A 27,701-nucleotide genomic window follows, 5' to 3' on the forward strand; every position below is an offset into this window, starting at 1 on the left:
AGCTGGTGGGTTGGGTGCCAAGGTACCCGGGCTGACCCAGTTGCAAGTGTGTAACATAAAATACATTCCTTACATAATTAGAGAGTGAAGTGTTGGTGAAGTCACCAGAAACTATTGTTTAGGATTGTTTTTAATACATGCTATGACTCTTCTAATAAAGTTCAGACCTTTTCAAAAATAGTGGCACTTGTCTGTAAGTACCCCACTAAAGGAAGGCTTTATTTTGCACACTCCTTATTGTTTACATCTTCAGACCAAAGCCTTGTATAAACAATAACTAATGATTCATTTCTGGGAATTTTTACCTTTTGTTTCTTTTTATAGCACATCTTCAAAAATAACATTCTCTACTGCAAAAAAAAGAGCAGCAGAAATAATCAGAAAGCCCAACATTATTCATCTTATTGTAAACCAAACTTGTTTTGCCTGCCCTAACATTTCTATTTATTTAACTATACGATATCTTCCATTATTTGTTTTTAGAGCGTTATTCTAACGTACAAAGAAGAAGTTGACATAAATCTCAATAATCCTCAGGGCTTCCTGAATTCCTTAAGTTATTCCAATTACAGCTACACTTTGCTTATGTTTGACCTGAATCCATCATAGCAATTGCACGAGAGCTTGCGGAGATTAAGTTATCATTGTATTTCCCTGTCCTTCATAATTTTTCTGCACTCTCCGCTGCCTTGACACAACCTATTTCTATCAACCAACCCACGATAATACCTTCTTTCAAAACACTGGCCATTTTTACTGCCAATATTCAGAATTTCCCATTGCCAAACAAAACATCAGGGGCAAATACTGAATCCTTAAAGTGCATCAGGTCAAATAATACCAAATGGAACAAGTAAGTCTATGAAAAACTGCTTCATAATTAGATTATAATGTACTAAATTTTATATGCCATTATGTGCCACCAGCTGTGAAATCTGTGGCTCACATAGGCATTTAGGAGTTTAAAAAGTATGTATAATTTTGCATGTTATACTCTGAAGTAGATTGTTAGTTTCAAATCTATTTCTAAGGTATATACTGTACTCAAAGTTGTTACTATTATATACTGTAGAGTTGATAATACAAACATTGTGGGCTTTTTTTCTTTAGGATCTAATAATTCTCCTCAGTGTATGAGGTGACAAAAGCAAATAATTCCACTGTAATTTAGGAGACTGTGGGGAGAAACTATGTTGAAATAGTAGCTGGCTTCCTGTTTTGTACTGCACACAAATCATAAATATTTCACACTCTGTCTTATATCTGAAGGGATCCCTGTCTGTTAGCAGAGTTGTTTGTAATTAAGGTACAAATTACCACTGAACATTCCTTTGTCCTTCATAAAACACATATTCAGAATGACTGTGTTGTGGTATGCATAATGAGGGTAAAGAGGAAGGATGGCCACATGTTACCCACCAAAGCAGCCCAGCACACCAGGTGCATCTCAGACATTTTCCCTCTATTTTCCCTCCTTTCCACTGGCAAGGAGCAGACTGAGAGCTCAGTCACGCTTTGGGTTGAGACTGGGAGGGGATTTTTTTGTATATTCGAGTCGCGTTTACTAACAGAGGTCAAGTTCCTGCCTTTACAAACTTGGGGGTTACTGGTGAACATTTAATGTGCAGCTCTCGTCTGCTAGCCTGGCCACACAGAGGGCATCATCCCAGGGGGCTGCTAGTGAACATGCTTCATACAGCTCTCTTCAGGGCACCCTCCTTCTCCTCTCCCTTACCCACCTGCACTCTTCTGCAGCAACCACGCATGGGAAAAAACTTAGTAATGACCAGGAAGAACAATGCAATGGGGAGAACCAGGTCTTCTGCATTCCCAAAACAGGGGTGAGGGGAAGGGGGCTCTGGGGACTTTCCTTCTGGCTCAGCCCCACAACCTGCCCTGTGCTTACTGCTCAGGGAAACAAAACACCTAAATGGGGACTCAGGTCCGGAGCTTGAGATCTCATTAGCCTTGCTCTGGCCCATGGTAATCTCAACATGTCCTTGCACCCCTGCACAGCCCTGCTGTGATTGGTGGAGTTTTCATCCCTGCATGCACAGCTCTTTGTTGAGGGTTTACACTTCAGGTACGCAGCATCAGGCTGCCGTGCTGTGCTCATGCAACCAGAAAATTGTTCACAACAGCACCTAATTCTCTTGTAAAACTTTCTGGGTGTGACGGTATTTCTGCACATCTGAAGATGCTCTGCATCTGGCAAGTGTGAGTTTACAAGGTCCCTGTGTTATCCAAGATTTCGGATGCTAGGGAATCTGCTGCAACAGTGAGATTTGTACTGAAGAACTGGAATGTATGCACCTGCTCACTGAAATTGTATTGTACTTGAACTGAACATTTCTAACACTGATGAAAATTAATTTCAGTTTTATGGGAGACATTTACATATGAACAGGGCTTAATGAGATACAAGCAGCTGTCAGTTGCTGACTTCATAAACAAATCAGCACCTAATGACTGAATGAGAGTTTCAGGATAATTGGGTAAATGTAATTATGGTAACTCAGAAGGTAGCAAATGCAATTTTATCAGCTACAAATTTGCATCACATCGTGAGGTTTCTTAATATCAAGAGAGAAGACAATGATTTTATTTTAGCTCACATATCTGAAAAATTTCACAGCAGAAAGAACATAATTTCACTGGCAACACTTCTGGGATATGATTTCCTTGTGCTTATGTAAAATGTCACACAACAGCAGTGACTTTTATTTGACATCAACCTGACTTAGATATAATGTCATCAGAAAGCCAGATTGCCTTCCAGTAGCATTAAAAAAAGACAGAGAGAAACTGGGGAGGTTTATTTTGCTTGTAATAAAATGCTTTCACGACTCCTCAATATGATGCGGTGTCCAAATGGTGACTGTCCAGAAAACCAGTATTTTATCACTGAGAATGCAGCTGACACTCAGCTCCTTATTCTCTTTTCTTAATTAACATGGCTTTTTAAAATTGTCGGTTACCATTTTTAACAGCATAATCCTCTTAAGCTGTTGTTACCTTGAGGTGCAGAGCGGCCTTGGAAAGCTTTCAAAAACAGTGCGCAGGACCAGCTTTTTAGCAGCATTGCTTTAGCAATTGTGGATTCAACCCAAGGTGTCATCCCTTGCCCAGAGAGGAATCTGAATCCATGAGACCTTTTGTTGCCTACAGCCATGTGATGACCCCATCACAACCTGGCTGGGTGGGAAAGTGAGGGCATCCCCGTGCCCCTCTGTAGCCTGGAGGCCATGGGATTTCCCACAGCAGGGAAGCTGTCCCTGGGGAAGAGCTCTCTTTGTCTGCAGTTAGAAACAACCACAGCTCTCTAGGATGTGGCTCCCTGGAGACCATCCCCAGACATCCAGCTGATATACACACCTCTGTTTCAGCCACATGTTCATCTCCAGGCAGTAGTGCAACTCCTCCCTTCTTCCCCTCCCCTTAAATGAGGGAAACAAATCTCCTGCCATCTCTGCATTCATCTGGGGAGCTTCTAACTAATGAGCAGAGCTGACCTGGGAACAGCCCCACAGTGGTGCTGCACAGGGGTCGTCTTGGCAGGGTTTCAGGTGTTGTGCTCCCCTGGGCACAGGGGTGTACTTCATTTCACCCATAGGGGGGCTCTCCCTACTGTTTTGTAGGGTAGATGTGAGCCTGGTGCCCCAAAACCAGCTGCAGTTCAGCCACACAGCCACCCTACAAGGACATTCACACCCCGCAGAAGCCAGCGAGTGGCTGAGAAATGCTATTGATGTTGAAGCTAGCAGCACTGGGAACTGTTCAGGGGGCACCACCACTTGTTGGGACACCGTGAGTCTTCCACAGGATGGTGAAATTTCTCTTGCATCACTGTAATTCCCCCCAGTTTTCTTGTGTTGGAAGGTCATGCAGGGGAGGTTCACCTGCTCTAATGCCTTTCTTTGCTTTAGCATTGTTATTTTTCTCAGCACATATGAGAGCTGACACCAGTCACTACTGCTCTTTCAGAGCACACAGTCTCTATCAGGGCTCTCTGTGGTGCCATTGATGTTCTGTAGCAAGCATAAATACCACCACTGAGGTGATGTACTGGCTTCAGAGCACTCCAGAAATAAACAGTAAATAATGGTGGTGAATATTGACTGTCCATTGTTCCTATGCAAGCTTAAGAAGTCCTTTGTGTGCAGATTACTAGCGTTGTGCACTTTTAATAGATAATTCATAGCTCTTGTAATGTAGCCCATCAATACATTGTATCCTGAGGGAGTATTTAACAGCAGATCTAGCACTGCATATTAGCTCTGCATGCTGTAAGAATGCTTACATTATTCACAATATCAAGCAGATATTTAAAACAGACTAAAAGGGTGATTTCAATTAAAAATAAAGGCCTTGGGCAGCTTAACGTGGTTTTTAAGGGAATTCAAAAGTGGTATTTTAAAAATTTCTCTAAGCATGTGCTAAACAGATCTTTACATGTTTCTAGTATGTGATTGCTTGGCTAAGTGCTCTGCCGTACTGTCCATTATAGCTGCAGGGGCCTCTATTCTATTTTTCACTTCCTTTTGTGTGAGCAAGGTGGCTCAGCCACCTTTAGAATATTCATTTTAATAGGTGTTATTCTACATAATTTTTTTTGGGGGGGAAAAGAGCTTTTTCTTTTAAATTAGGGTGCCAGCATTATATCTGTGCCATCATAATGTAGCCATATGGCTGAGAAGCAATCTAGGGAAGAAGCTTTTACTTTTTGTGGGAACCTGCTGCTTCTCATTCTCAGCCTGCCTGACCAGCCCTTGGCCAGGCACAGGCCTGTCCTTATTTGAAGTTTGATTTTTTATTGTCCACAGCCAGCCCTGCTTTCCCTGTCCATCCTCTCCATAGCTCTGTGACCCAGCCTCAGCACCCACATTGCCCCCACCACACCTTTATTTCCCAGACCCGTCATGCAGCCAGGACGGCCCCTTTTGCTTTGTCACAGTGAATGATTTCACACCTTTGTTTCACTTCATATGCAATATATTTTTCTTATTCTGGCATGAGCATGGACTGGAGGGTCCCTGTGCCCACCAAATAGGAGTTGCCACTATCAACACCTGTAACCTGTTGAATGTGCACAGGTTGGCAGGGCAGCTTGGAAAGGCTCCATGGCAACAAAAAATACTCTTCTCATGATGCAGTTTCTTCTCCAGCCTTGTTTTTTGAGGGTGTCAGGCTGGGTTTGGCTAACAGCAGTCACTTGGCATGGAAAATGTCATTGTCACATTAGATAACCTCCTAGAGGACTAACATCAAGCAGCATCAAGAGGGATAACATCAAGATATTTGCAATATCTACTTGATACTGCAAATTATTTTCATCACGCAGGGTCAATAATATTACCTTACTCCACTACAATAAAGAAAGCCAAGCTGTTGAAGAGCTATTTAACTAGAAAGGAGAAACCACAGCGAGGTTTTCCATTTGAAGAATATTACACATACCCAGACCATAGTTATATATAGGCAAGTAATTTAATCCACTGATTCCCCACAACAAACCTGGGGTGTTATAGATTCTGTTTGAGTAGCTGGCTACGAGCAAGCTCTTTCAGCTCTTTCCAATGTGGAATAAAAATAGGTGCTATAAAACAGGATCTTTGTCAAAAACTTGTGATCACAATGCCACCAGTGGTTACTGAGCAAAATCTAGTTTGGAGTCATCCTGACAAACAGAAATTTCTATTACCAATCAAAACCAATCAACTATTGTTGAATGGAAATAACAGTATACGAAGGGGAGAAACATACTCAAGAACTTTCATAGTATCAGAAGAAACCTAACTTACAGCCTGTTAACTGTGACCAAAGGTATAAAAATCACAGTCATGTCCTAGACCCATCTTTCTAGTTTTGTAACCAGTGACCCCCACAGATGGCACTCGGTAAAAATCCAGTAACATTCATTGAGAGGTTTATCATAAAATAATGTACAAAGTCCCTGTAACACCTCTGCAGCCTTCCCCTGAAATGCCATTAACGACTGGAAAGTCCATTATATCGCCCTGTGCAGCCAGTGGTATCATCTAGTTCATTTACTAAAATCTTCTTTGGTTGTGCCAGTCTTTGCAGGCTGGGCTGTGATTGTGATATCAACTTCATTTTTTATGGCTGCATTTTATCTTTCTTTTCCTACAGCTCTGTACAGAATCACAAATTAAAGCATTGTTATTGGTTTTAAAGGTCCAGCGCCACACGTTTCCGCTGGAGTCAGTGCTACTACACAGCCCAAGATGAATGGGCCTTAGACAACATCTATATTGGACAGCAGTGTCCCAACATGTGCAGCGGACACGGTTGGTGCGACCACGGTGTTTGCAGGTATAAAGCTTTTGCCAGTTCCTGTTAACAATGGTCTTCTGATACTTCAGGTATCCTACTGTTTCGCATCCTTTGGGTTTGGCTAGTTTTGGTGGGGCAGAGAAGGGAGAGAGGGCTGTTGTTTTTACTTTTAGTTTCAACATTAACAGATGAAAGTACTACAGGGAGTTAGACCATTCATGCAACATTAACAGCTGGTTACTCCACACACCTCTCTGTCGAAGAACCCATAACCTTCCTAGATACAGGTATTGGAAGAGCTTTCAGTGACATAGGCCTTCACTGCTACAGGTGTCCTGATGGCCTCTCGAGTACTTTGCACAACCAGGGACCAGCTCAGTGCTGGAGCTGTTTTACTGGATCAGGACAACAGGGACCAGTTCAGCACTGCTTGTCAGCCACTGTCAGCCTGGGTGCAACATCGAAGGCACAGACTGCTGCCTGCCAATATCAAACCTTCTGTATACCACAGGGTATTTTAGAAATAAGATGTAGCTTTTTTATCCAGCTACTCTAGATCATTTCCAGGATCCTGAAGTAATTGTCAGTGTCAAATGAAGTCTTTAACAGCTTCTTACGTTTGCACTTCCTTCCAGGTGTGACTCGGGGTTTAGGGGTACTGAATGTCAGCCTGAAAATCCGCTTCCTTCGACCATCATGTCTGATTTTGAGAACCCAGAAAGCCTGAAGACAGAGTGGCAGGAAATTATTGGGGGAGAGGTTGTCAAGCCTGAGGAAGGCTGTGGGGTCATCTCATCTGGCTCCTCACTCTACTTCAACAAGGTACTAAACGAGGGATAGGAGACTGGGAAAGGCACGTACTGCAGGTTTGAATGGAGCACAATGTGCTTGTATGGCAAAAAAAAGAAGGGGGCAGAAAGCTGCATGTAGTATGAGAAGTGCATTAAACAGCACAGCTGTGCTCTGCAGGTAAAGAACAAATCAACCAAAAGAGATAAGGAAGGACTTGTACATTATGTATTCAAGAAATACCAGCTGTAATGGAAGGAAGTAAATCACCAGTGTGCTGGGAAGTGTGTACATTCATACTGTCTTAATTGTACATTTTCTGTTGTAAGACTCAGTGCTTTCTCAGCATCCTGCAGCTCCCATTTGTTTATTCTTTACTGGTCTGGGTGAAGGATGGAGATGCTTGTTTCTCTTTCAAGGGGACAAGCAGCTTAATTTGAGGTCACAGGGTGAAAACTAGTAAAAAACCGAGGTTTGGGAAGTGATTAGCCTGTGGGAGGTTACTCTTCTATATAACTTGGATGCTTTGCAGACAAAAATAATAGAGTAGGAAAGAGATATGGGGAATTCTGCTAATTCATATCAATTATAACTAAAATAAAAATAAATCTTTCTAACCAGACGTAAGATTATGGGGTTTAATCACAGATTTATTTTTTATTGTTGCTCCTTAGATCTAGTACTGGGTTTGGTTTTGTTCTTAATTGAAAGGGTTTAAATGCAGCTATGTGCTTCTCTTTTAAAGGTTTGATCAAACTGCCACTGCTGTCATGAGAGCCAGATCAGTCCCAGAAGAATAACCCAATATGCAACGCTGTGTAATTGCGTGTTGTTTACCTCATTACAAAAATCTAACCCATGAAATAATTTTCAGCACTCCTATGTAGTCTCACATCCAGCTCCCCTGGAAATGCAGCTCTGCACTGAAAATTTCATAATAGACCAATCAGTACAACTAGCTAATTGTGATAATTGGATTTTCATATGTAATTGTCTTCTCTGTTAGATGTTTTTCCTTCTGGCTCAGTTCCTTATGCCAAGTTTCTCCAAAGTAGTTTGCTAAATTAGTATTAACCTGCTATGATCTTTCTTCTGATTTCTGCTAAGGAGGAGTGAAAAACTCATTTAGACATTCCTGGCCCCTTTCTATTGATCTCTAAGGGATAGGTTATCATTCATTTCTTGAGTAGTAGCAGTCTGTGTGCCATCAACAGAAGGTGGTTTATTTAATTTCTGTTCAGATCTTTTTCAAAGTGCTCAGTGGCTATACTGGTAGATAATAAAAGAATATTTTTATAGTTGCCCAATAGCTCTGGATTGTTTTGGGAGCTCATATTCACAGGTTCCATTTTGCTTTTCATTTGCTCAAATAGCCACTTTTTATTTGAATGTCTAATGTTTACTGCCATAATCAATTACTGCTGCCAGAATTAATGTTGGCTTTGTTCTGCCGACTCTCTCGCTTTTGTTTTACAACTCATTTTAATCAATTGTACTTGTGTTTGCAATACAGACCTGTTTCAATTAGCCCCTGCAATTCCTCTGAGGTTTTATGTTGCTTGTCTATCTGTGATTAACCCTTTGCAAGCCCAAGCTCCTGTGAGCTGTAGATAGGAAAACCCACCTGGGATAGTTTTGCAGCCAGAGTTTTATCCACTGCAGGTCGGTACGTTGAGTACCCACAGCCAGCCAGGACACACCTGTCCATGGGGCAGGAAGGGTGTTTGCATCTTTATTATCCATTCCTAGTTTGATTTGGTGATGATGTTTTCAAATTCCCATGGGTCTTCAAATGAAGCTGTGAAAACTACCAAGAGATTCTCATTGCCACCTTGGCCAGTGTTAGCCTTGTGGAGCTATAGCGGGAAGCTTGGGGCTGCCCCCAGGTCTGAACCCATCTCACTCCCACAGCACCATCCAGGACAGCTTTGCTCAGCTGAGGATAAACCACCAAATAAACAAAAACAGTGGGTATAATTCAAGGCCAAAACATCACAACTGTATCCTAAATGAGCTTCTTGAGGGTCAAAGGATTCTTCACAGGTTTAAATTGTTCAACTGTATCCTAAATGAGCTTCTTGAGGGTCAAAGGATTCTTCACAAGTTTAAATTGTTGGCTGCAAACTAACCAAGTTTTGAAAACACAAGCATTCAGCTTCCAGAACAGGTGAAATAGTTTTGTAGAAATTGTGTTGAGAAGTTGCATTGTGTGTTGAAATTTAATAAGAAGGATTCCTGTGGGATCACACCAGGGTGATTAAGACATAAAGGATGGCCAAGCAGAATCATTGTCTGAAAGACAAAATAATGTCATATTAATACAAAATTCAATGTCCTCTGTGCTGTGCAATTTTCTATGCAATATTAATCTGTGTTGGACTTTAAATACATCTATCCTCAGTGAAGGTGTCCTATTTAATATTATTATTGCCCCTCTGTTCTTTGTACTGTAGGCTGGAAAAAGACAGTTGGTAAGCTGGGATTTGGACACAACCTGGGTGGATTTTGTCCAGTTTTACATCCAGATAGGAGGAGACAGTTCTTCATGCAATAAACCAGACAGCAGAGAAGAAGGTGTGCTGCTGCAGTACAGCAATAATGGTGGAATCAACTGGCAGCTACTAGCAGAAATGTATTTCTCTGACTTCAGCAAACCCAGGTATAATTTTGATCTAAATTAAATCCATACTGCATCAGCTCTTAAAAAAATCCACCCTATTTCTCAGTTTATGAAAACATGAATAATAATTTCAAGTTCTAATGCTTAAAAGCCATCATTACATGGAAACTGTCTCAGGCTGCCACAGTAAACTCCTGTCACTAGAAAGGAAAAGTCTAATGAAAGTGGGCCTTACAAAAAGTGAAGTACAATACAAAGTCTCCAATCACCGGTCTCCTGTGTGAAACATGACTAAAATGCTAATATCCGCAAAATATTAGCAAGCAAATGCAGAACTTGCCCAAAGGAGAAGAAGAAATTGTGTTCAGCATTTCAAATTTGCTGTAAGAATGCATTTGTCTGCATGTATTAACATGATTTCTATTACCTGTAGTTCATATCTTTCAATATGTAAATAATTATATCTTCCCGTCTTGTCATTTTGCATTGCAATGAACAATGTTTTCAGGAGGACTTCTATAACTCAGCAAGCTGTCCTTTTCTAAAGTGATCTCAGCACATAGAAGTATAAAAGCAATGTACTTTTGTAGAACAGACTAGACTAGACCAGACCAGAACATAACAAAACCGAAGAGAACCAAACTGAGCAGAGCAGAATAGACTAGAATGGAATAGAATAGAATAGAATATAGATCATTTGTTAGAATGGTTGGAAGGGACCTACAATGATCATCTAGTCCAGCGGGATGACCAAAAGTTAAAGCATATTGTTAACAGCATTGTCCACATGTCTCTTAAACACTGACAGGCTTGGGGAATTGATCATCCCTCTAAGGAAGCCTGTTTCAGTATTTGACCACCTTCTCAGTAAAGAAATGCTTCCTAATGTCTAGTCTAAATTTCCTCTGGTGCAGCTTTGAACTATTCCCATACATTCTCTCACTGGATCCCAGGGAGAAGAGACCAGCACCTCCCTCTCCACTTCCCCTCCTCATGAAGCTGTGGAGAGCAATGAGGTCACCCCTCAGCCTCCTTTTCTCCAAACTAGACAAGCCCAAAGTCCTCAGCCACTCCTTAAAGGACATGCCTTCCAGCCCTTCCACCAGCTTTGTTGCCCTCCTTTGGAAGTTAAAAAGTATCTTCACATCCTCCTTAAATTGTGGGGCCTGAAACTACCCACAGTACCCAAAGTAGGGCTGCACTAATGCTGAATACCATGGGATAATCACATATTTTTACCAGCTGTTTCTGCTGTGTGTCATGCACCCCAGGATGATTTTTGTCCTCTTGGCTGCCAGGGCACTCTGCTGACTTCTGTAAAGCCTGCTGTTGACCATCTCTCCTGGATCCATTTCTGCAGGGCTGCCCTGCAGCCACTCCTCTTCCAGTTTATACTTATGCCTGGCATTATCCATCCTAGCTGCAGAATACAGCATTTTGACTTCTTAAATTTCATCCCATTGGAGCCCAGTGCTCCAGTCTGTCTAGATCTGTTTGCAAGGCTTCTTGTCCCTCAAGAGAGTTAATACCACCTCCACATTTGATATAATCAGCAAACTTGCTAATGATGCATTCAACTTCTGCATCCAGATAGTTGCTAAATATACTGAACAGGATTGGCCCTAAAATTGAACTCTGAGAAGTACCACCTGGGACCAATTGCCAGCCCAATGTAGCCCCATTCACTACAACCCTTTGAGCTCTGCTTTTGAGCCAATTCTTTATCCAGCTCACCATGAATTCTCTTATCCCACAGCTGGACAACCTGTCAATAAGGATGCTGTGAGGTGCAGTATCAAAAGCTTTACTAAAACCCAGAATAACTTCATCCACTGCCTTCCCTTCATCTACTAGGCAGGTCATTTAGTCTCTACTTTGTCAAATTTACAGGACACATACAACAAAGAAGCTACATCCTGGAACCTTAATCTCTGGACTATCCAATACGTTATTTTTAGACAAAACATCTGCCCCTCTGAATAACCAAGAGTGATGGTCCTTACAGAATATATCTATGCATATTCATTTTTCTGCTGTTTCAGCTGTGGTCCAGATCTTATTTTCCAATGCATAAACTTGGAATTCTCTGGGAAAGAAGGCTCTTTGTAGCCCTGAACAATTCCTCCACTTCTCTAACCAGCAAGTGAATCAGGGTCCATGGTAGAAAATAACAAAAACATGGTATAAAGAAAGAGTACTGCAAGGAATATATGAATAAATGGCTTAGATGAGACTGAAATAGGACTTAACAAGTAGCTAATTTTTGCATTTTTAACATAAGTATGATTAGGTTTGAAACTTCCACTTTCATTTAACATTAATTTGTAAGGTGTTTCCTAAATTGGACATAAAGCAAACTATCTGAGAAGACCTGAAGTTCTTTTATGAAGATCCATATGGGAAGGCTGGAATATTTTTATCCACAGCAGGGAACTGCTACATAATCTATTGCATTATAAAAGAAGGATGCTTTTGTCTACAAATAGGACCAACCAGCAGAAAAGAATGAGAAATGAATTTTGCCAGTATATTTCACTATTACTTGCTGGCACCAGAAGAATGTTAAGATTTGCTGAACATAGATCAGCTGAACAGTGTAATTCAAAGCTGAAGAGTTCAAATCAGTTCCTTATTGTGCTAGGCAATATAGCAATAGAGAGTAAAAAATAGCCATTGTCTTAAAGAGTTTACATTCTTCATAGACAAGAAAAAAAAAGAAAGCTTCTTGATGTGCTGTGTATAAATAGGTATCCAGATATGTAGATTTCTGAGGACTTCTGCATGTGAGACAGACCCTGGCTTCCCTGTTTCCTTCCCCTGTTCAGTCGTATTTCTCCCATTTCTCTACAAACCATGTTCCCTGAAGTTCTGCTGAATTTCTCTTCTCCAGGTTTGTCTATCTGGAGCTGCCAGCTGCAGCCAAGACGCCTTGCACCAGGTTTCGCTGGTGGCAGCCCGTGTTTTCAGGGGAAGGGTATGACCAGTGGGCCATTGATGACATCATCATTTTGTCAGAGAAGCAGAAGCATATAATTCCTGTTGTTAATCCCACTTTACCACAGGTAATGAGCAAAAGCAGGTTCTGAGCATCTACATGAAGCAGGAACCCTCCTCTCTGTTAATAGACATTTAATGCAGTAGATGTACAATATATTAGACGTATAAGAATGCAATTTTCTTTGTAAATGTTGGGTGTATTTAAAGAAACAGCTGTAGTGTTTGCAGCTGTGTCTCTCTGTGTGGGAATAACTTGGGTTTTATCACAAAACCATAGGGCTCTTAATGTTTGTGACAGAGGATTATAATTGTGTACCTCCTCAAAAAGTCAAGACAAATTTTGGGAAGTACAATTCTTAGAAAATGACAGAAAATACATATTGCAAAATTTGAAAGTTGATTATTTTGGGAAATTTTCTTTAGTCACACTGCAAGGTGATCATACTTGTTGCTTTCCTCTTCATTTCTAACAGAACTTTTATGAAAAGCCAGCATTTGATTACCCTATGAACCAGCTGAGTGTATGGCTAATGCTGGCCAATGAAGGGATGGCCAAAAATGAAAGTTTCTGCTCTGCCACCCCCTCCGCCATGCTCTTTGGTAAATCAGATGGAGATCGGTTTGCAGTGACTCGAGATTTAACTCTGAAGCCTGGATATGTCCTGCAGTTCAAGGTATTCCTTAACCATTAATCACTGCATAATATCTGTAAAACTTCTCTTAGTCAATACTTGCAAGATGTCACTGGGGGCACAGTTCAAACCAAGGAGATAAATTACACCCCTGTGTAAAAAGATGTGAAGAGGACAACTACGAATTCATACAGCATAAAGCATGATGCTTTCTAGAAGGACAGTCAACACCTATTTTTTAGCCCTCTGGAGAAGCTGTAAAGCCTGTTGCTCTTCAGCACATTTTAGAAGTGGGCTGAAGTGACTGTCATTATATTCAAGCCAGTACTAGGAAATGCTACCGCACTGTCAAGGGAGAAAGAATTTATCCCATCTGGGGCTCCATAACTACAAAAGCTCCAATGTGATTTGCGTGCATTTTTTGTACTTTAAACTATTTAAGGAGTTACAGGCTGCTCTGTGCTCCAGTGTGGCTTTTTCATATAATTTACTTTTATTGTGTCAATGAATATAGGCTCCAATTAGCATTCTTCTTTAAAGGGCATACAGAAATTTCAGTACATCAGAATATGGTCTCCAAAGAAAGTGTATTTGCTTTGACAAGCTCTTGTTTCTGAACCCTAATCAAAATTTTATTGAGTTTATAATGAAATCCCATTGGTGAATTCTGGAGGTTGGTTGCAATGCAATTTTAATGAGCTCACCACAAATACACAGTCCTTACATAATTGGTGGATACAGACACTGAATAATTTACAAGTGGAATTATTAAAGAGATCAGATGTTTACAGGCAGCTTTTCAAATATAATTCCCACAGTTCTATAAATAGGAAAGTTTGTTAGAAATAATGGGATTTGTAAAATAATCTCATTTCATCTAAAAGTTATGCTAATGAGATGCTATACAAACTGAGGGATTGCAGTACCCATTTCTGAGTATTGCTTGTACTTTTATACTTTAAAGGGTCTGAAACTCAAAAATATTTCAATATATAAATACCATTTAGCCTGGAAAAGATGTTGTTTGCCTCTTCACCACTTGACTTCAGTGACTCAGCCTCCATTCTCTAGGTTTGATGATCAACAGTGTTTCAAAAATCATTTAGTCTAAAAAAGCAGTACTTAAAAATATTTTATATGCCTTCCATCACTGAAACACTTGGCAATGTAACATAAATGTACAAAACATAAACAACATGGATCACAGAACAGTGAGTTCTTTATAAAGTCTGTTATTTAAGACCTTCATTTATACTCCTGTCTTTTTTGGAAAGCTTTTAAGCTGGCCTGCACACAAATGTGTCAGTCCTATTTGCATGCTTTAATTTTAAACATACACTTAAATGCTTTCCTGAGTTTGTGAAATTTCCATTTTAAATAGCTGCCTGGAATAACTTTGCATTGATAAACTGAAAGATGGTAATCTGTCAAAATTATTTCATTTTACATGAATAATTTTGGTTTACATTCTACATTGCTGCATTCCACAGCTCAACTAGGATTTCTGCAATAAAATGATGAAAACTACTATTTTTCTGATAGCTTGAAAAATGAAACTGAAAAGTTGAAATCAGCAGTTGATTTTTGTCTTGGTTACTTTCCCATTTCACATTCTAATATGCATTTTTCGACTTCATCCCATTTTTTTCTCTATTCTGAGGGGCCAGACTGAGGCACCAGCTCCCAGACATCATTCCTGTGAGGCAAATGACAAGGCTGTGGTCAGGGCTCACAGCACAGGGCAGGGGGCACCTGGGAGGCAGGCTGATTCCCTGGGTCCATTGGGTAGCCTGTGGATGCGATGGGTCTCAGAGGATACAGCTTTTCCCACTTCTGGGCACACAGGTGCCTGTGCTGTTTGCTGGGTTTAGCCTGCTATGCACCTGTACCTTTGAAAAGTTCTGTGCACATTTCAGTGTGCTGAACCCAGCAATCTTAATGAAGGGACAGTAGAAATTTTTACCAAGAAATGTCATGCACGTGTAGGAAACAGACTCCAACCATCAGTCACTTTTTGCCAGCAAGGTTCAAAGCAAGTGTACAGAGCACTAAGCCTCCAAAACCAATACCCAAATTGTTTTTCCTTGGTTTGCAGGCAGTAAATACTAGTAACAGCTCAGGTTTCCTCAGCTCACATTGGATACTCTGCTTCTTTGCAGCTCAACATTGGTTGCACCAACCAGTACAGCAGCTCTGCTCCTGTTCTGCTTCAGTACTCACACGATGCTGGACTCTTCTGGTCCCTTGTGAAGGAAGGCTGCTACCCTGCATCACCAGGCATGAAAGGATGTGAGGGAAACTCCCGGGAGCTGAGCGAGCCGACCGTGTATCACACGGGAGACTTTGAGGACTGGACAAGAATTACTATTGTTATCCCCAGGTCACTTGCAGCCAGGTACTGTAAACCAGGGATGCCAGTTTTACACATGGATAAGCTGCCTCTCATTTGACGCAGCATTAGGAAAAGTTGCAAGTTGCAAAATGTGGAAAAAAGTGGCATTAAAAATGGGTAGATCTAAGAAAAATATATTGTGCCATCCAAAACAGGGAGAAGCTCTCTATTTTAAAGGTGTCAGAATGGTCTATAAAATCAAACTGCAAAGCAACAAGGAACCCAGAACATTTTTATTTGACATCAGTCTCTTCATCATGATGCTGGCGGTCTTCACGCATATCAGTTAGGTGGCACCAGCAGAGAGTATGATAAGTCATTTGAATCAAGCAATCCATTTGAACAGGATTAATTTTACATTTATCACTGGGCAAACAAACCCTAGGAAGGTATTTTAGCTGCTGCATAATGTAATGTGTCACTGAAGGCAGCCAGGACAGACGAAGTCAAAGGAGGGAGGAATGATAGGTGTGCTTGACCTCATCATCAGGATAATACAGATGAAAAGACATCAGACAGTGGAAGACAGAAAAAAGCCTTGAAATCAGGAAGCTTTAATCAGTCTTACTTGGATTTGGTTGAAGTTTCTTGCCCCCTCGCTCGCTGTCTTACCCTGTCAATAAAACTCCCTGCTCTGATTTTCTGCCTGCATGAAGCACTGCCAGTGCAGCCAGCCGGCATTCCCCCAAGACCCCAGCCATGCCCCGCTGCCTCCTGTCACTCTTCCCGCAGGCAGCTGCTCTAGTGCTGCCCCTGGGTTTCAGCCCCATCCTCCTGCTGCGGGCTCCTCCTCCTCAAGCCCCAGCACAGATTTTGAGTGTGTGGCATATTGTGTAGCAGGGGAACTGGTGCCTTTGCTGCAAGGACCTGAAATAGCAGCGTGTACCATAACAAGTTTGTCTTTTCTTCAGTAATTAGCCAATAAAAACAGGTGCCAAATTGCACAGATCTGACACCAGCTGATTTGATTTACCCAAAACAAGCAGAGCAGAATCAATAGCAGCAATCTGTTTGGCATTATGTTCAGTAATGTGATCAGGAATAAAAAGCTCATGCTAATACATTAAAAATGGAAGTGTTGTGAGTATGATGAGGGTCTCAGAGTATTGAAAACAGAATTTATTGCAGGTCACTTTGGAAATCATGGTTCACAGGTTGTCTGGAGAGCATTCCATTTCATCAGTTGGTAGAGAACACTAACACAATTGATCACTAGTGCACACTAGTGCAAAAAGCAATACATTTATCATATTTTAGACAGGGTAGCAAGGAGGTTCATAGTTAATCCATTGGCTTGGCAGTGAGATATTAAATCTGTTTCCCTCTCTGAAGTGCCTATAAAATGATGCAACTTAAGGACTGAAAAATAATAACCAAAAGATTTTTTCTTCAACCAATTTCCTATGGGTCAGTGGAGTAACTTAGGGTAGGCTCACTGAAGTCTCTGGAGCAGTTTCAGTTATACAAGTTAAGAACTAGCACGTTGTTTTCCAGGAATTTCATGTTGTCATCCAAGAATAAAAACTCAGTATTTCTGTCCACAGGACACATTATTTGCCATTATTTTTAACAAGTGGATGATTTTTCCTGTATCCAAATTACTTGATGGCTTTTTACTCTAAATTATGCAATCCCATAATAAACTCTATCACTGCCATTACTGAGTTCCTTTCGTAACTACTATAAGAAATGGAGTTCTGGGATTTCAATGCGTAATTAGCAGTTCAGGTTGAACCAACTTGTGAAAGGCATCTTCAGAGTTATATCTAATCATTCACTCCTGTTGATGAAACCATGTATTTTTTCTTCGAATCACACTCATGGATACAGGCCAGAGAAATAGAGGAAGTTAAAAATGCATCCAAAAACTCTGGGAAAATTATCCTTAAGTGAATTTGCACAAAATGTAGGGTGTCAGAAATGTTTTCTAGGCATCAATTTGCATCTTATTTGGAAATAGCTAATTTAGGAAAAGCTTCTTTTAAACAAGGATCAGAAGATATTGAAGCTGGGAATAGTGATACTGTGCCCTTCACTGTTGTTTCTCTACAGTAAGACTCGATTCCGCTGGATCCAGGAGAGCAGCTCCCACAAGAGCGTGCCTCCTTTTGGCTTAGACGGCGTTTACATTTCTGAGCCTTGCCCCAGCTACTGCAATGGTCACGGGGACTGCGTCTCGGGGGTCTGCTTCTGTGACCTCGGCTACACAGGTAAGACAGCCGGTTTTAGGTGCAGAAGCACTGGCTGAGTTAAAGCTGTACATTTAGCATCTTGGTTTTCCTCTCCAATATTCCAGAAAAATATCTGGTGACATCAATTTCATGGGCTGCCAGCAAGAATCTCGTCATTTTGTTAAATAGAAGTCAGCACAGGCAAAACAGAGCAGTTGAAGGCGGCGGACACCGGTGATGTTTCTGGCAACCGTAATCTTTGAACATCGCCATCTGTGTGAATGGGAAAGGACTAGCAATAAGAGAGAAAACAAAATAAAACATTATAAACTAAAAAGTCTGCTTAAAAGCCTTTGGATCATCTTCAAAAGAATTGCTGCTGGTTTTGAGTCCCCTGGCCATCAGATGGCATGGGACCAGGAGGGAACATATGTTCTGACGGGCCCTTCTGTGGAGAATTCTGCTCACTTGTGTTTTCAGGGGCTTTTATGCAGTAATACTAAAAAACCCCAAACCAATGAAAAAAAAACCCAGTGATTGACATGACCAGTTGCACACTGCACTCTTTTCAACCCTCTATACAAACACAGCGCTGAGCCAATATCTTCTGTTGAATTTGTTTAAAATGAAATAAACAGATAATATTTTTGTTTACATGAAATGCCTTATCAACATAAAGTGCTTTCACCTGGTGAAATAAACCATCTTAGAGTTTAGAGGAAGAGGGCTTATTCTGCCTAAAGAAATCTGTAAAGCAGGTTTTTGAAGAAGGTACAACCCTGTCACCAGGGCATTTTCTTAGAAAAGCACAGTACTTTCTCATGTGTGAATGCAACAGAACCATCTGCAATGTTCTGTATCTGACCTTTACTCTGTTCAGCACAGTTTCACCAAAGTATCTTCCATATTATCTTTTTTTTTTCTTGAAGCATCGCATGGAACCTGTGTGTCTAATGTGCCTAATCACAGTGAGATGTTCGACAGGTTTGAGAGGAAGCTAAGCCCTCTCTGGTACAAGATAACAGGAGGTCAGGTTGGGACAGGCTGTGGTGTGCTCAGCGATGGAAAATCTCTGTACTTCAATGGACCTGGCAAAAGGGAGGCGAGGACTGTTCCCCTGGACACCACAAATATCAGGTTAATCCTCAGTGCTGCTTCTCACAATTGTCTGTGTATTCATGTTGACTCCTCTCTGCATTTACAAGTGTAGATGTGAAAAGGTGGGAAAAGATTAACGGGAAATGGGTAATCACAACCTGTACAAGAAATCTTAAATGCAGAGAAATTACTTTTTTTGCTGATTCTGGTGTACTATTTCCTTTTCTTGAGAGAGAATACTTAAGATAGAAACAGTAGAATAGCAGCATTAAAAAGCTGTGAACTCTTTATCCTTCTTGAGAATATGGTTTGCATTCTATTCGAAATGGATGTGCAGAAGACGTGGTCTTGAGACTGCACAAAACCTAAGTCTCTGTACATAGCCAGTCAGAAAAACTCCTGACTTTCCCCTGACTGCACTGAATTGCAGGCGATGGCAGAGCAATGAGCTGTCATTTACTTGCCAGATGTTGTGAATTAGTCCACTTGTCAGAAGTGTAAATAACCAGAATGTGAATTGTTTCTGTGTAGCCAAGAGGCTAACAAGCCCTCACCTCTCTCCCTGCTACTGCTGAATCCTTCTCTGCTGGTAGCAATTATCCTTTTTCTCTCAAATTGTTGAACTGATTAATGCAATTAGGATAAACAAAGGGCTGTTAATCCTAACCACTGTTTAGCTTGGAGTTTGCTACTGTTTTGTCCGGTCTCATGAGGGATCATGCACCTGAAACCTTGCCCATCCTATAATTATGTCAGTTAGCTTAATAAAAGGTATTTCTCCTGCAAAATACTGCTCAAAGAGACAGTAATGCCATGATTTGCTGCATTACTTAATTTGTGGGATCAGTCAGCAAAGATCAGCCACAAGTTACTGCTACCACCCTCCAGCTGAGACAAGGGGGGGCTCCGTAGGGCAGCATGGATGCTGCAGGTTTGGGGACATCCGTAGCTGTCCAGCACTGAGCAGCACAGCACCAGCTGCCTTTCCACTGTCCCCTGCGTGTCTGACAAATACACAAATTATTTATATAATTATGTAAATTACTTCATAATTAGTTTAATTAATTGTTTGACAAATGCGCTTTGGACAAGTACGTGTTTGCACTGGAAGGCCTGAGTATGTCTCTTCTGTTCCACTGTCTTTTTAAATCTCATGTTATGAATCCTGTGAAGCATAATATTGAAAGTAACCTCATCATCAGTAAGACTATATTTAAACAGTATTTCTGAGTTATTCCTTCTTTCCTGAAAAAATCTTTTTTATAAAAGAAAAGGATTTTCTTTCGATTCAAGATTACTTTGAAACCACTTTTAATGGCAGATCTTCATATTTATAGCTTCCCCTTTCTGTAGAGCTTGAACCATTTTAAAAGCCAGAAGAAGTTTTAAAATACTGAGCAATGCTCTTTCTTGACTTTTTAAATCTATCACGACTTCTGTTTTGCCCAAGAATATGGTCCATCTGGTGTCTCAAAACTGCCCCAAGAAGGTACATGGCCAGAGGGACACCTGGTAAGATCCCTCCTCTGAGCATGTGCTCATCACGTGAGCTGCTCTCCTGCTGCAGCTGATCAACATCACAGTGAGCAGTTTAACTTCCTTGAGCAATTAAAGCTTGAAGCCACATCCCTGGGCTATTTGCTGGACAGAAAAAACACACTGGTCATTTCAAATACAAATGGGACTAACATCAATTGTTTGGTTTCTTCAGCCATGTGTGTGCTCAGGGGTAGTACCCACCTCATGAACTCTATAGATGATCTTAAGGTCCTTTCCAGCCCTAACTATTCTATGATTCTATGACCAGAACATGGACTCCTTAGACTACAACTACTCCAGGCTGCTTTTAAGTTCAGAGAAGAGAATAGCTGCTTCATAAGGGCAGTGCAACTCATCCTAACATAGGGTCTAGCAAAGGGCAGTGTTTTGTTTTTGGAAGCAAGTATTTTTTAAATGTTTTATAGGCAATCTGGGTTGTACATGTAAAACTTAGACATTCAGCTTCAGACACCTTGCTTACAAGAAGTGCATCCCACTTTCATGTTTGACACCATCTGTAACATCAACTGTTTGGGACTTTTTGCTAGAAACAAAGTCAAGGTCTGTGAGAGTGTGAGGGGTTAACTGAAGGGCCCATTCCCTAAACCAGAAAATAATTCCTCAGCCTAGATTTATTTTTTTTTCTGTTATTGGAGCTAAAATTAATGTCACTTGAAAGGGGAGATAAGAGGGAATCACGTTTTCCCAATTTGGTATTACTTTCTGCATTCAGTAATGCTTTGCATAGAATTCAGTTATCTCATTAGAGGTCATCTTAGCCCCTACAGTTATCTTTTATTTTTGTGTGAGTTTTTCAGTTGGGTGTTTTGGTGACTTGAATAAACAGCAGGGAAAACATGCCTTGAAAGACATACCACTAGATATGTGGATTGAGGGTTGTGAATAAGAAGGCTCTTATTCTTATGCTACAGTAGATTTTAAAGCTTCTTATTTTTCAGGTTAATAGTGTTTTCCCAGACCTTTTAATATCTCATTTCCTTAAATCAGATATGGAAAATCAAAAAATTTAAAAATACTGCAAGACATTAAAGTTTTATTTTCACTCTGAATTCCTGCAGATCTACCTATGCATATTCCATATCATTGTGCTTCAGTTACACCTTTTCGAGTGTAAAGTGCAAATTTTATGTAAGGAATGTAAAGATTTTTGCTCTTTTTTGTAAGAAATACAAAGACCCTTTTCCCCATCACTCTTCTCTATTCCCAGAGGAGAAGGGTGCATGGGAGCTTGCTGCTCCCGGTTTGCTTTGCTCCAATGGGGTTGAAATGTGCCAGCCTGAGGTGCATGGTGCTGCTCAGTGAAGCAGCCCAGCAGGGCATCACCAAACTCAGGTGTCATGCTGAGTATTTTAAACTAAAGCATGCTCCCTGAAACCAATGATCACAAACAAGGAATTAGTATTTAGCATATACGTTAGGTTCTATCATAATCTTAGCTTTGTTCTATTGTCTCTTTATTCTTCTATAAGATTGACTACACCTTTTTCACAGACTGAAAAAATGAAATTGTTCCATAGCACTAAGAGAGCTGTAAGTGTCAAAATTCATTTCTCCCAGACCATTTTTTGCCCAACACTTCAGAAACCTCCTGGAGTCTTTCCATCCTTTTCCCTTTGTATGACCCAATGTACCAAAGACACAATTTCACCAGCAGTATTTTCATCCTCCTGACTAGCAATACAATACCTGATTGGGTTACTGTTGAACTACTTTCTCCCATTTTTATCACCTGTCCCTGATGACATTCTTCCACTATCTGTTCAATGGGAGCATTTGCATACTGTGCCTACCTGGAAGCTAGATAAAAACCATGGAATGTATTATTTTTCCAAACAGTGACATCTGGATTGTTAGCTGACTTGGCTCCCATCTGCATTAGACTCAGTTGCTAATGACTGTGCAAGCATCCCAGAGAGCTGTTCTGGGTCAAATGCTTACAGATCAGATAGGCCAATCCCCACTTCTGCAGAAAGATGCGGTTTTGTCTTTTGTTTTTGCTTTTCACTAATCTTTACATTTGGCAAGCATGAAACAAAATACCATCATAGGACTGTAAATCTTTTCACCTCTGAGGTCACTGTCTAGTGGTTTATTGCCTGAATACTGTCTCAGATGACAGAGCTGCAGCAAACAATAGGATACGTCTGGCTAAATAGTGTAGTACTGTGTCTGTTCTTGAGCTCTCTATGGGGTTATATAATGAATGACACTGATGAGTATGTTCTAGCTTGTCCTAGTCCCTGTGGATATACAAAACCTCTCTGATAGGAGATACTGCTTTTAATACAGAACTGGAGTGTGGTTGGGTTTAGAATCAGAAAAGGACCATGACATTGTGTATGTAGCAGTGGGTGAGCGAAACTGGAGTCCTAGCTGCGTCATACTGGCTTTGGCTGTAATCCTGTGACTTGTTCATGATTTTACTGATGTCACTACAAATTAGTACCAAATCTCCTAAAGCGAAAGGAGTCAACTTTGTGGGGAAAAAATCGACTGACAAATTAAGCCTGTTTCTTCACAAAGAGACACAAAATTTGTATTTAAAATAAAGAAGTTATCTACAAGCAGTAGAATTAATGAAGTCTAATTTCCTTTAGATTTGTGTTCTTTTTTTCCCCAAAAACCTCTGTTTGGCAATAACCCCATCTCACGATGTGCTCCATGAGGACACCCTCAGCACAAGGGACAAACAGCTGCTTCCCAAAAACATCACTTCAGTGAGTACTTCAGTAGTTATAACACAACAGGCAGGTATCATCCTAAGTCAAAAATTGTCTAGGAAGCAAGAGGTAGAAATGGCATCACCAACTTTCAGCATGCGAAATCTCATCGTCGGGATGAGTCCCAGTTCCCTGCTCTGTTCAGGGGCTGGTTTGAGTGCTCAATTCAGACAACCTGTGAAGAAGACATAGGTGAGGGGCAATGCCATTCTTAGTCATCTCAGTGCTCTTTACATTAGTTATGACCAGATAAGACTCAGACGAATGTTGGAGGCATGCAAGGAAATTTGTTGAGTGAGCAGCAGGACATTAATTGAAGTTAATTGCTATTATACAGCACAATAGTGTGCATCTAAGAGGAAATGTAAACTACTCTAATACTACAGAGTCACAATTAAAATTATCAGTTCAACAAGGATACCAGGGAATCATTGGAGACTGGGGGGGGAAAAAAAAAAAAGCAATATTTTGGAGCGCAGGGATGGGATAATTATTCATTCAAATATAGATAAATAGGGATGTCCCAGGTTAATCCAAAGTTCTGACATTAAAGACAGTGATACTGTTCCAAATGAGGTTGTGGCTTTAGAAGACTTGCAGAAAATGGTTATGTGAAAAATCAAGGACATGGGAAAACTTACATGCAGAGACAGATGAAAATGTTACCATGGTTTACAGTAGAAATGAATTAGAGAATGTAGGGATGGTAAAAAAACTGACAAGAAGAAAGGCTGAAAAAAGGCAGATCAGGAACAGGGTTTTTCCCTGTATTATGACATGAAAACAAGGGAATATTAAATTAAATCAAAATTTATAGGTTCAAAATCAAAGGGTCTGCTTCACAAAAATGTCCCAAAAATGAGGTAAGGAGCAGATTTGCCTGCTTTGAAGTTTCTGCGTCTTTGTGTGAAAGAAGGAGCTGCTAAATTCTTCTACTCAGTCCTGCATAGGATCAATAAGCCACATCGCCTTCTTCTGTCTTGAGTCCTCCACTGTTTACTATACCATGCTTGATTTCACTGGGAACATTACTTGATCGATAAGCCTGGAATAATGACCTAACTGAAAATGCCACATTAGTTAAGGGAGCAGAGTTATACTGACTGAGGAGTGACCTCATCAGTGTTTATAAATATGTAAAGGGTGGGTGTCAGGATGATGGAGCTAGGTTTTTTTCAGTGATATCCAGTGGTAGGACAAGGGGCAATGGGTGTAAACTGGAGCATAGGAGGTTCCACGTTAACATCAGGAAGAACTTCTTTACTGTAAGAGTGACAGAGCACTGGAACAGGTTGCCCAGGGGGGTTGTGGAGTCTCCTACGTTGGAGATATTCAAGGCCTGCCTGAACAAGTTCCTGTGTGATGTACTCTAGGTTACCCTGCTCTTGCAGGGGGGTTGGACTAGATGATCTTTCGAGGTCCCTTCCAACCCTTGGGATTCTGTGATTCTGTAACTGATTTTCTGCTATCAGAAGATAATTACACCTCACTTCTACCCTGGTTTTTTGCATTTTGTTTTTTAACAGGCTAGTTCAGTTTTATGTACAAATTGGAAGCAAGGCTGTTGGTAACTCCTGCAACAGACCAAGAGCCAGAAATGAAGGTAAAGCCTCCTTTGCTTATAATAAACTTTTTGTGGTTTGGGCCTTTTACAATGTTTTTGCCTTTTACTACCTTTACAAAATCAAAAGGATTGTTTTATTTTTAACATTGATTACCTCTTCAATTTTTATGAATGGTGTAAAAACTATTTACTTTTGTTCCACATTTGTATTTACACTTATTTCCACCAAACCTAATGGTGTTCTATCTGTATGTATAGCTGTGATGGTTTGCATTTATAAAATGAACAACATTTATAAAATGAAGTGTAATAGCTTTTATTAGACTAGCTGATAGTGGTGGAAAACAGGTAAATCTACAAGTACACAGGACTTTCTTCAGGTCTGAAATAAAAGGAATAAAATTCAGTTTCAGGATAAAGTGGGCAACCTCCATGGCTGACCTGAAGAGGAGCTGTGTGCTTGAAAACTGGCTCAGCTTCCCAACTACACCAGTGTGTCTAATAAATGATTGTTTTCCAACCCGAGCTCATGCATGTTTTACCTGAAATGCAAAATTATAAAGCTGCAGCTGAAAATATATGTAGTCTAAAGAAATCAATCTCTCCCAGCTGCCTCCTCTCTTGTTTTACCCACATACTGGGGGAGGGGGATGATACCTGTTCTTGGGAAAGATCAGCAGAGTTCTGGGAGCAGGTTCCCCATATGAAGTGGTCTAGTTCATGACAACAGACCACTGACATCTGGTACATGAGAAAACTGAACTTTCCTCTGAGTATAAATCATTTAACATCACTGGACTGTATCCTGATGTATGATATTTACATCGATACTGATTCACAACTGTCATCTTTCAGCACAGATTACATTGAGGGTTTGATTCTCCTCTCATTTGCACACCACTATAAGACACAAGAAGATCCATGATATTTGAACATGCTCTAGTATAAAAGAGTTTTAAGAGAAGAAATATACTTATGTGCTCTTTCTTGTATTCCCTTTGATGAGCACATAAGTGACTTCACAATTCTGTTGTGTCCTAATATTTGCCATACTGTGTGTTACATACAAAGGCTATCTTAAACTATCCAAATATTGTGATAACAAACTTTTAAGGATGCTGAGAGCTTGCATGCATTGCATGAGCATGGTGACTACTCATATTAGAAGCCCAGCTATCAGAATTACGACCTAGTGTCCCACGCAAACTGCAAGGATACCCAACATGAAATAAATACTGACTATATGAAGAAAGACAAGTTATTCCTATCATTTCTGTGGTGCGATCATTAGTTTCACTGAGGTTGTAAAGGATTTGACCCTTTGAGTTTGGTGAAAACAAGCAAGATACTGTGTAATACCTGGTAAGTCCATGTCATCTTTGCAGTAGGACTTCATCCACAAAATGCTCCCAGACCACAAGATGCCTGAAGTCATAGGCACTGAATGGAGGTTGACAGCTCCCATGTACAGGCTGAAGAGTCGTCCCAATTTGCTCTGTACAATCAGACTAACTGCCTTTCTTAACTTCAAAATCTAGGGCTTGTTGTTCAATACACAAATGACAATGGGATCACCTGGCATTTGCTGCGAGAGCTGGACTTCATGTCATACCTGGAACCCCAGGTCATTTCAATAGACTTACCACGGGAGGCCAAAACCCCTGCCACTGCTTTCCGCTGGTGGCAGCCACAACACGGTAAGCAACACAACCCTAAAACTTCCTCAAGCAGCTTTACACTACCCGCATGTCAATGTTTCTCAGTATGGACATGTTCTGCAGAAACCTCAGTCTGATGAATGGTTGACTGCTGTAAGAGCATATTCAGTCTTTTCCCAGCCACACTGCGGACATGATTTTCTTTTATAGATAAGTAGAATAGTGGACTTAAGAGTAAAATTGTTTAAGACCTAAGTTTAAACCAAGGATGCTGAGAGATAACAGAAAAGAAAGGAAAAGTATATTACACACGTAAGACTAAATAAGATTAGAGGATTTACCCAAGTATAGAATGACCTGAGATGCAAAATGGCGTACCCATTTTATGTCATTTTTCCTCTGTTTTGGAAGAGGAAGCATAGCTTGGCCTTGAATCTGCCTACTTTGTGGCTCCCATCTCACTGTTTTAGTATCTCCATGCTCCAGGACCCCCCATCTCCTGCCATTTCTCATGTCCCAGCACCTTCCTTCCCTGTCTTCTGCTGCACCTCCAAAGCCCACTCAGCCACTTCCCACATCTTCAGCTGAAAGTAAAACCCTGGTGCTGACTGATACCTACAGCTACCGTGGGAGCTTCCATCTTGTGTGGGAGCACATTACTGCTATTAAAAATATCCTGATTAAAAGTCTTGCCTTATATAAGTTGATATGCAGAAATACAGCAAAGTACATTTTAACAGTAATTTCCTGGTGAGAAAAGTGTACAGCTTACATTCAGCTAATTATGGTACACAGCTTCTGGGACATAATTTGTCACTTTGATGGTTGTTTTTTGTTCATACATTTTCTTACAATGTATGTGCTTAAGTTAATTATCCTGCCTAGCCAGGAGAGTAGGAAAGGTAAGAAGGATGTGATTTAGTTAAAAATCCAATTCATTTGGGAAGAATGCTGAGTAGCAAGGGGTGCACCACAGACCGTCATTCCACTGTGACCATTTGCACTGGTGAGTGGTGTGATGTCAGACCTGTTGCTCTCTAACTATATCCTGCCTATGGCCACCTGCTCTGGGGGCACCATGGTGACATCTGTCCTTGCTGAAAGCAGTCACTCAAAGACCACCTGATGGCAGTCCTTTGGCTCCCAGTAAGAGAGTTTATGACTGGAGGTTGAAATAACACCATCCATAGCAGCGCTCATAGATGA

The 27,701-nt window shown here is 40.7% G+C and overlaps 1 protein-coding gene across 1 annotated transcript in view; it reads left to right on the forward strand.

The window, feature by feature from the left end:
- RELN (reelin) overlaps positions 1 to 27,701 on the forward strand; it is a 291,275-nt gene that overhangs the window by 208,990 nt on the left and 54,584 nt on the right. Inside the window, exons 23-32 of the mRNA XM_031048313.2 lie at positions 6,196 to 6,333; positions 6,930 to 7,116; positions 9,537 to 9,742; positions 12,594 to 12,765; positions 13,174 to 13,374; positions 15,492 to 15,727; positions 17,777 to 17,934; positions 18,825 to 19,032; positions 24,800 to 24,876; positions 26,376 to 26,534. Of these exons, the coding sequence (XP_030904173.2) occupies positions 6,196 to 6,333; positions 6,930 to 7,116; positions 9,537 to 9,742; positions 12,594 to 12,765; positions 13,174 to 13,374; positions 15,492 to 15,727; positions 17,777 to 17,934; positions 18,825 to 19,032; positions 24,800 to 24,876; positions 26,376 to 26,534 (1,742 nt within the window). The remainder of the gene's footprint in view (positions 1 to 6,195; positions 6,334 to 6,929; positions 7,117 to 9,536; positions 9,743 to 12,593; positions 12,766 to 13,173; positions 13,375 to 15,491; positions 15,728 to 17,776; positions 17,935 to 18,824; positions 19,033 to 24,799; positions 24,877 to 26,375; positions 26,535 to 27,701) is intronic.

The sequence above is a fragment of the Melopsittacus undulatus genome, chromosome 5 (assembly GCF_012275295.1).
Source record: "Melopsittacus undulatus isolate bMelUnd1 chromosome 5, bMelUnd1.mat.Z, whole genome shotgun sequence".
NCBI classification, from domain to species: Eukaryota; Metazoa; Chordata; class Aves; order Psittaciformes; family Psittaculidae; genus Melopsittacus; species Melopsittacus undulatus.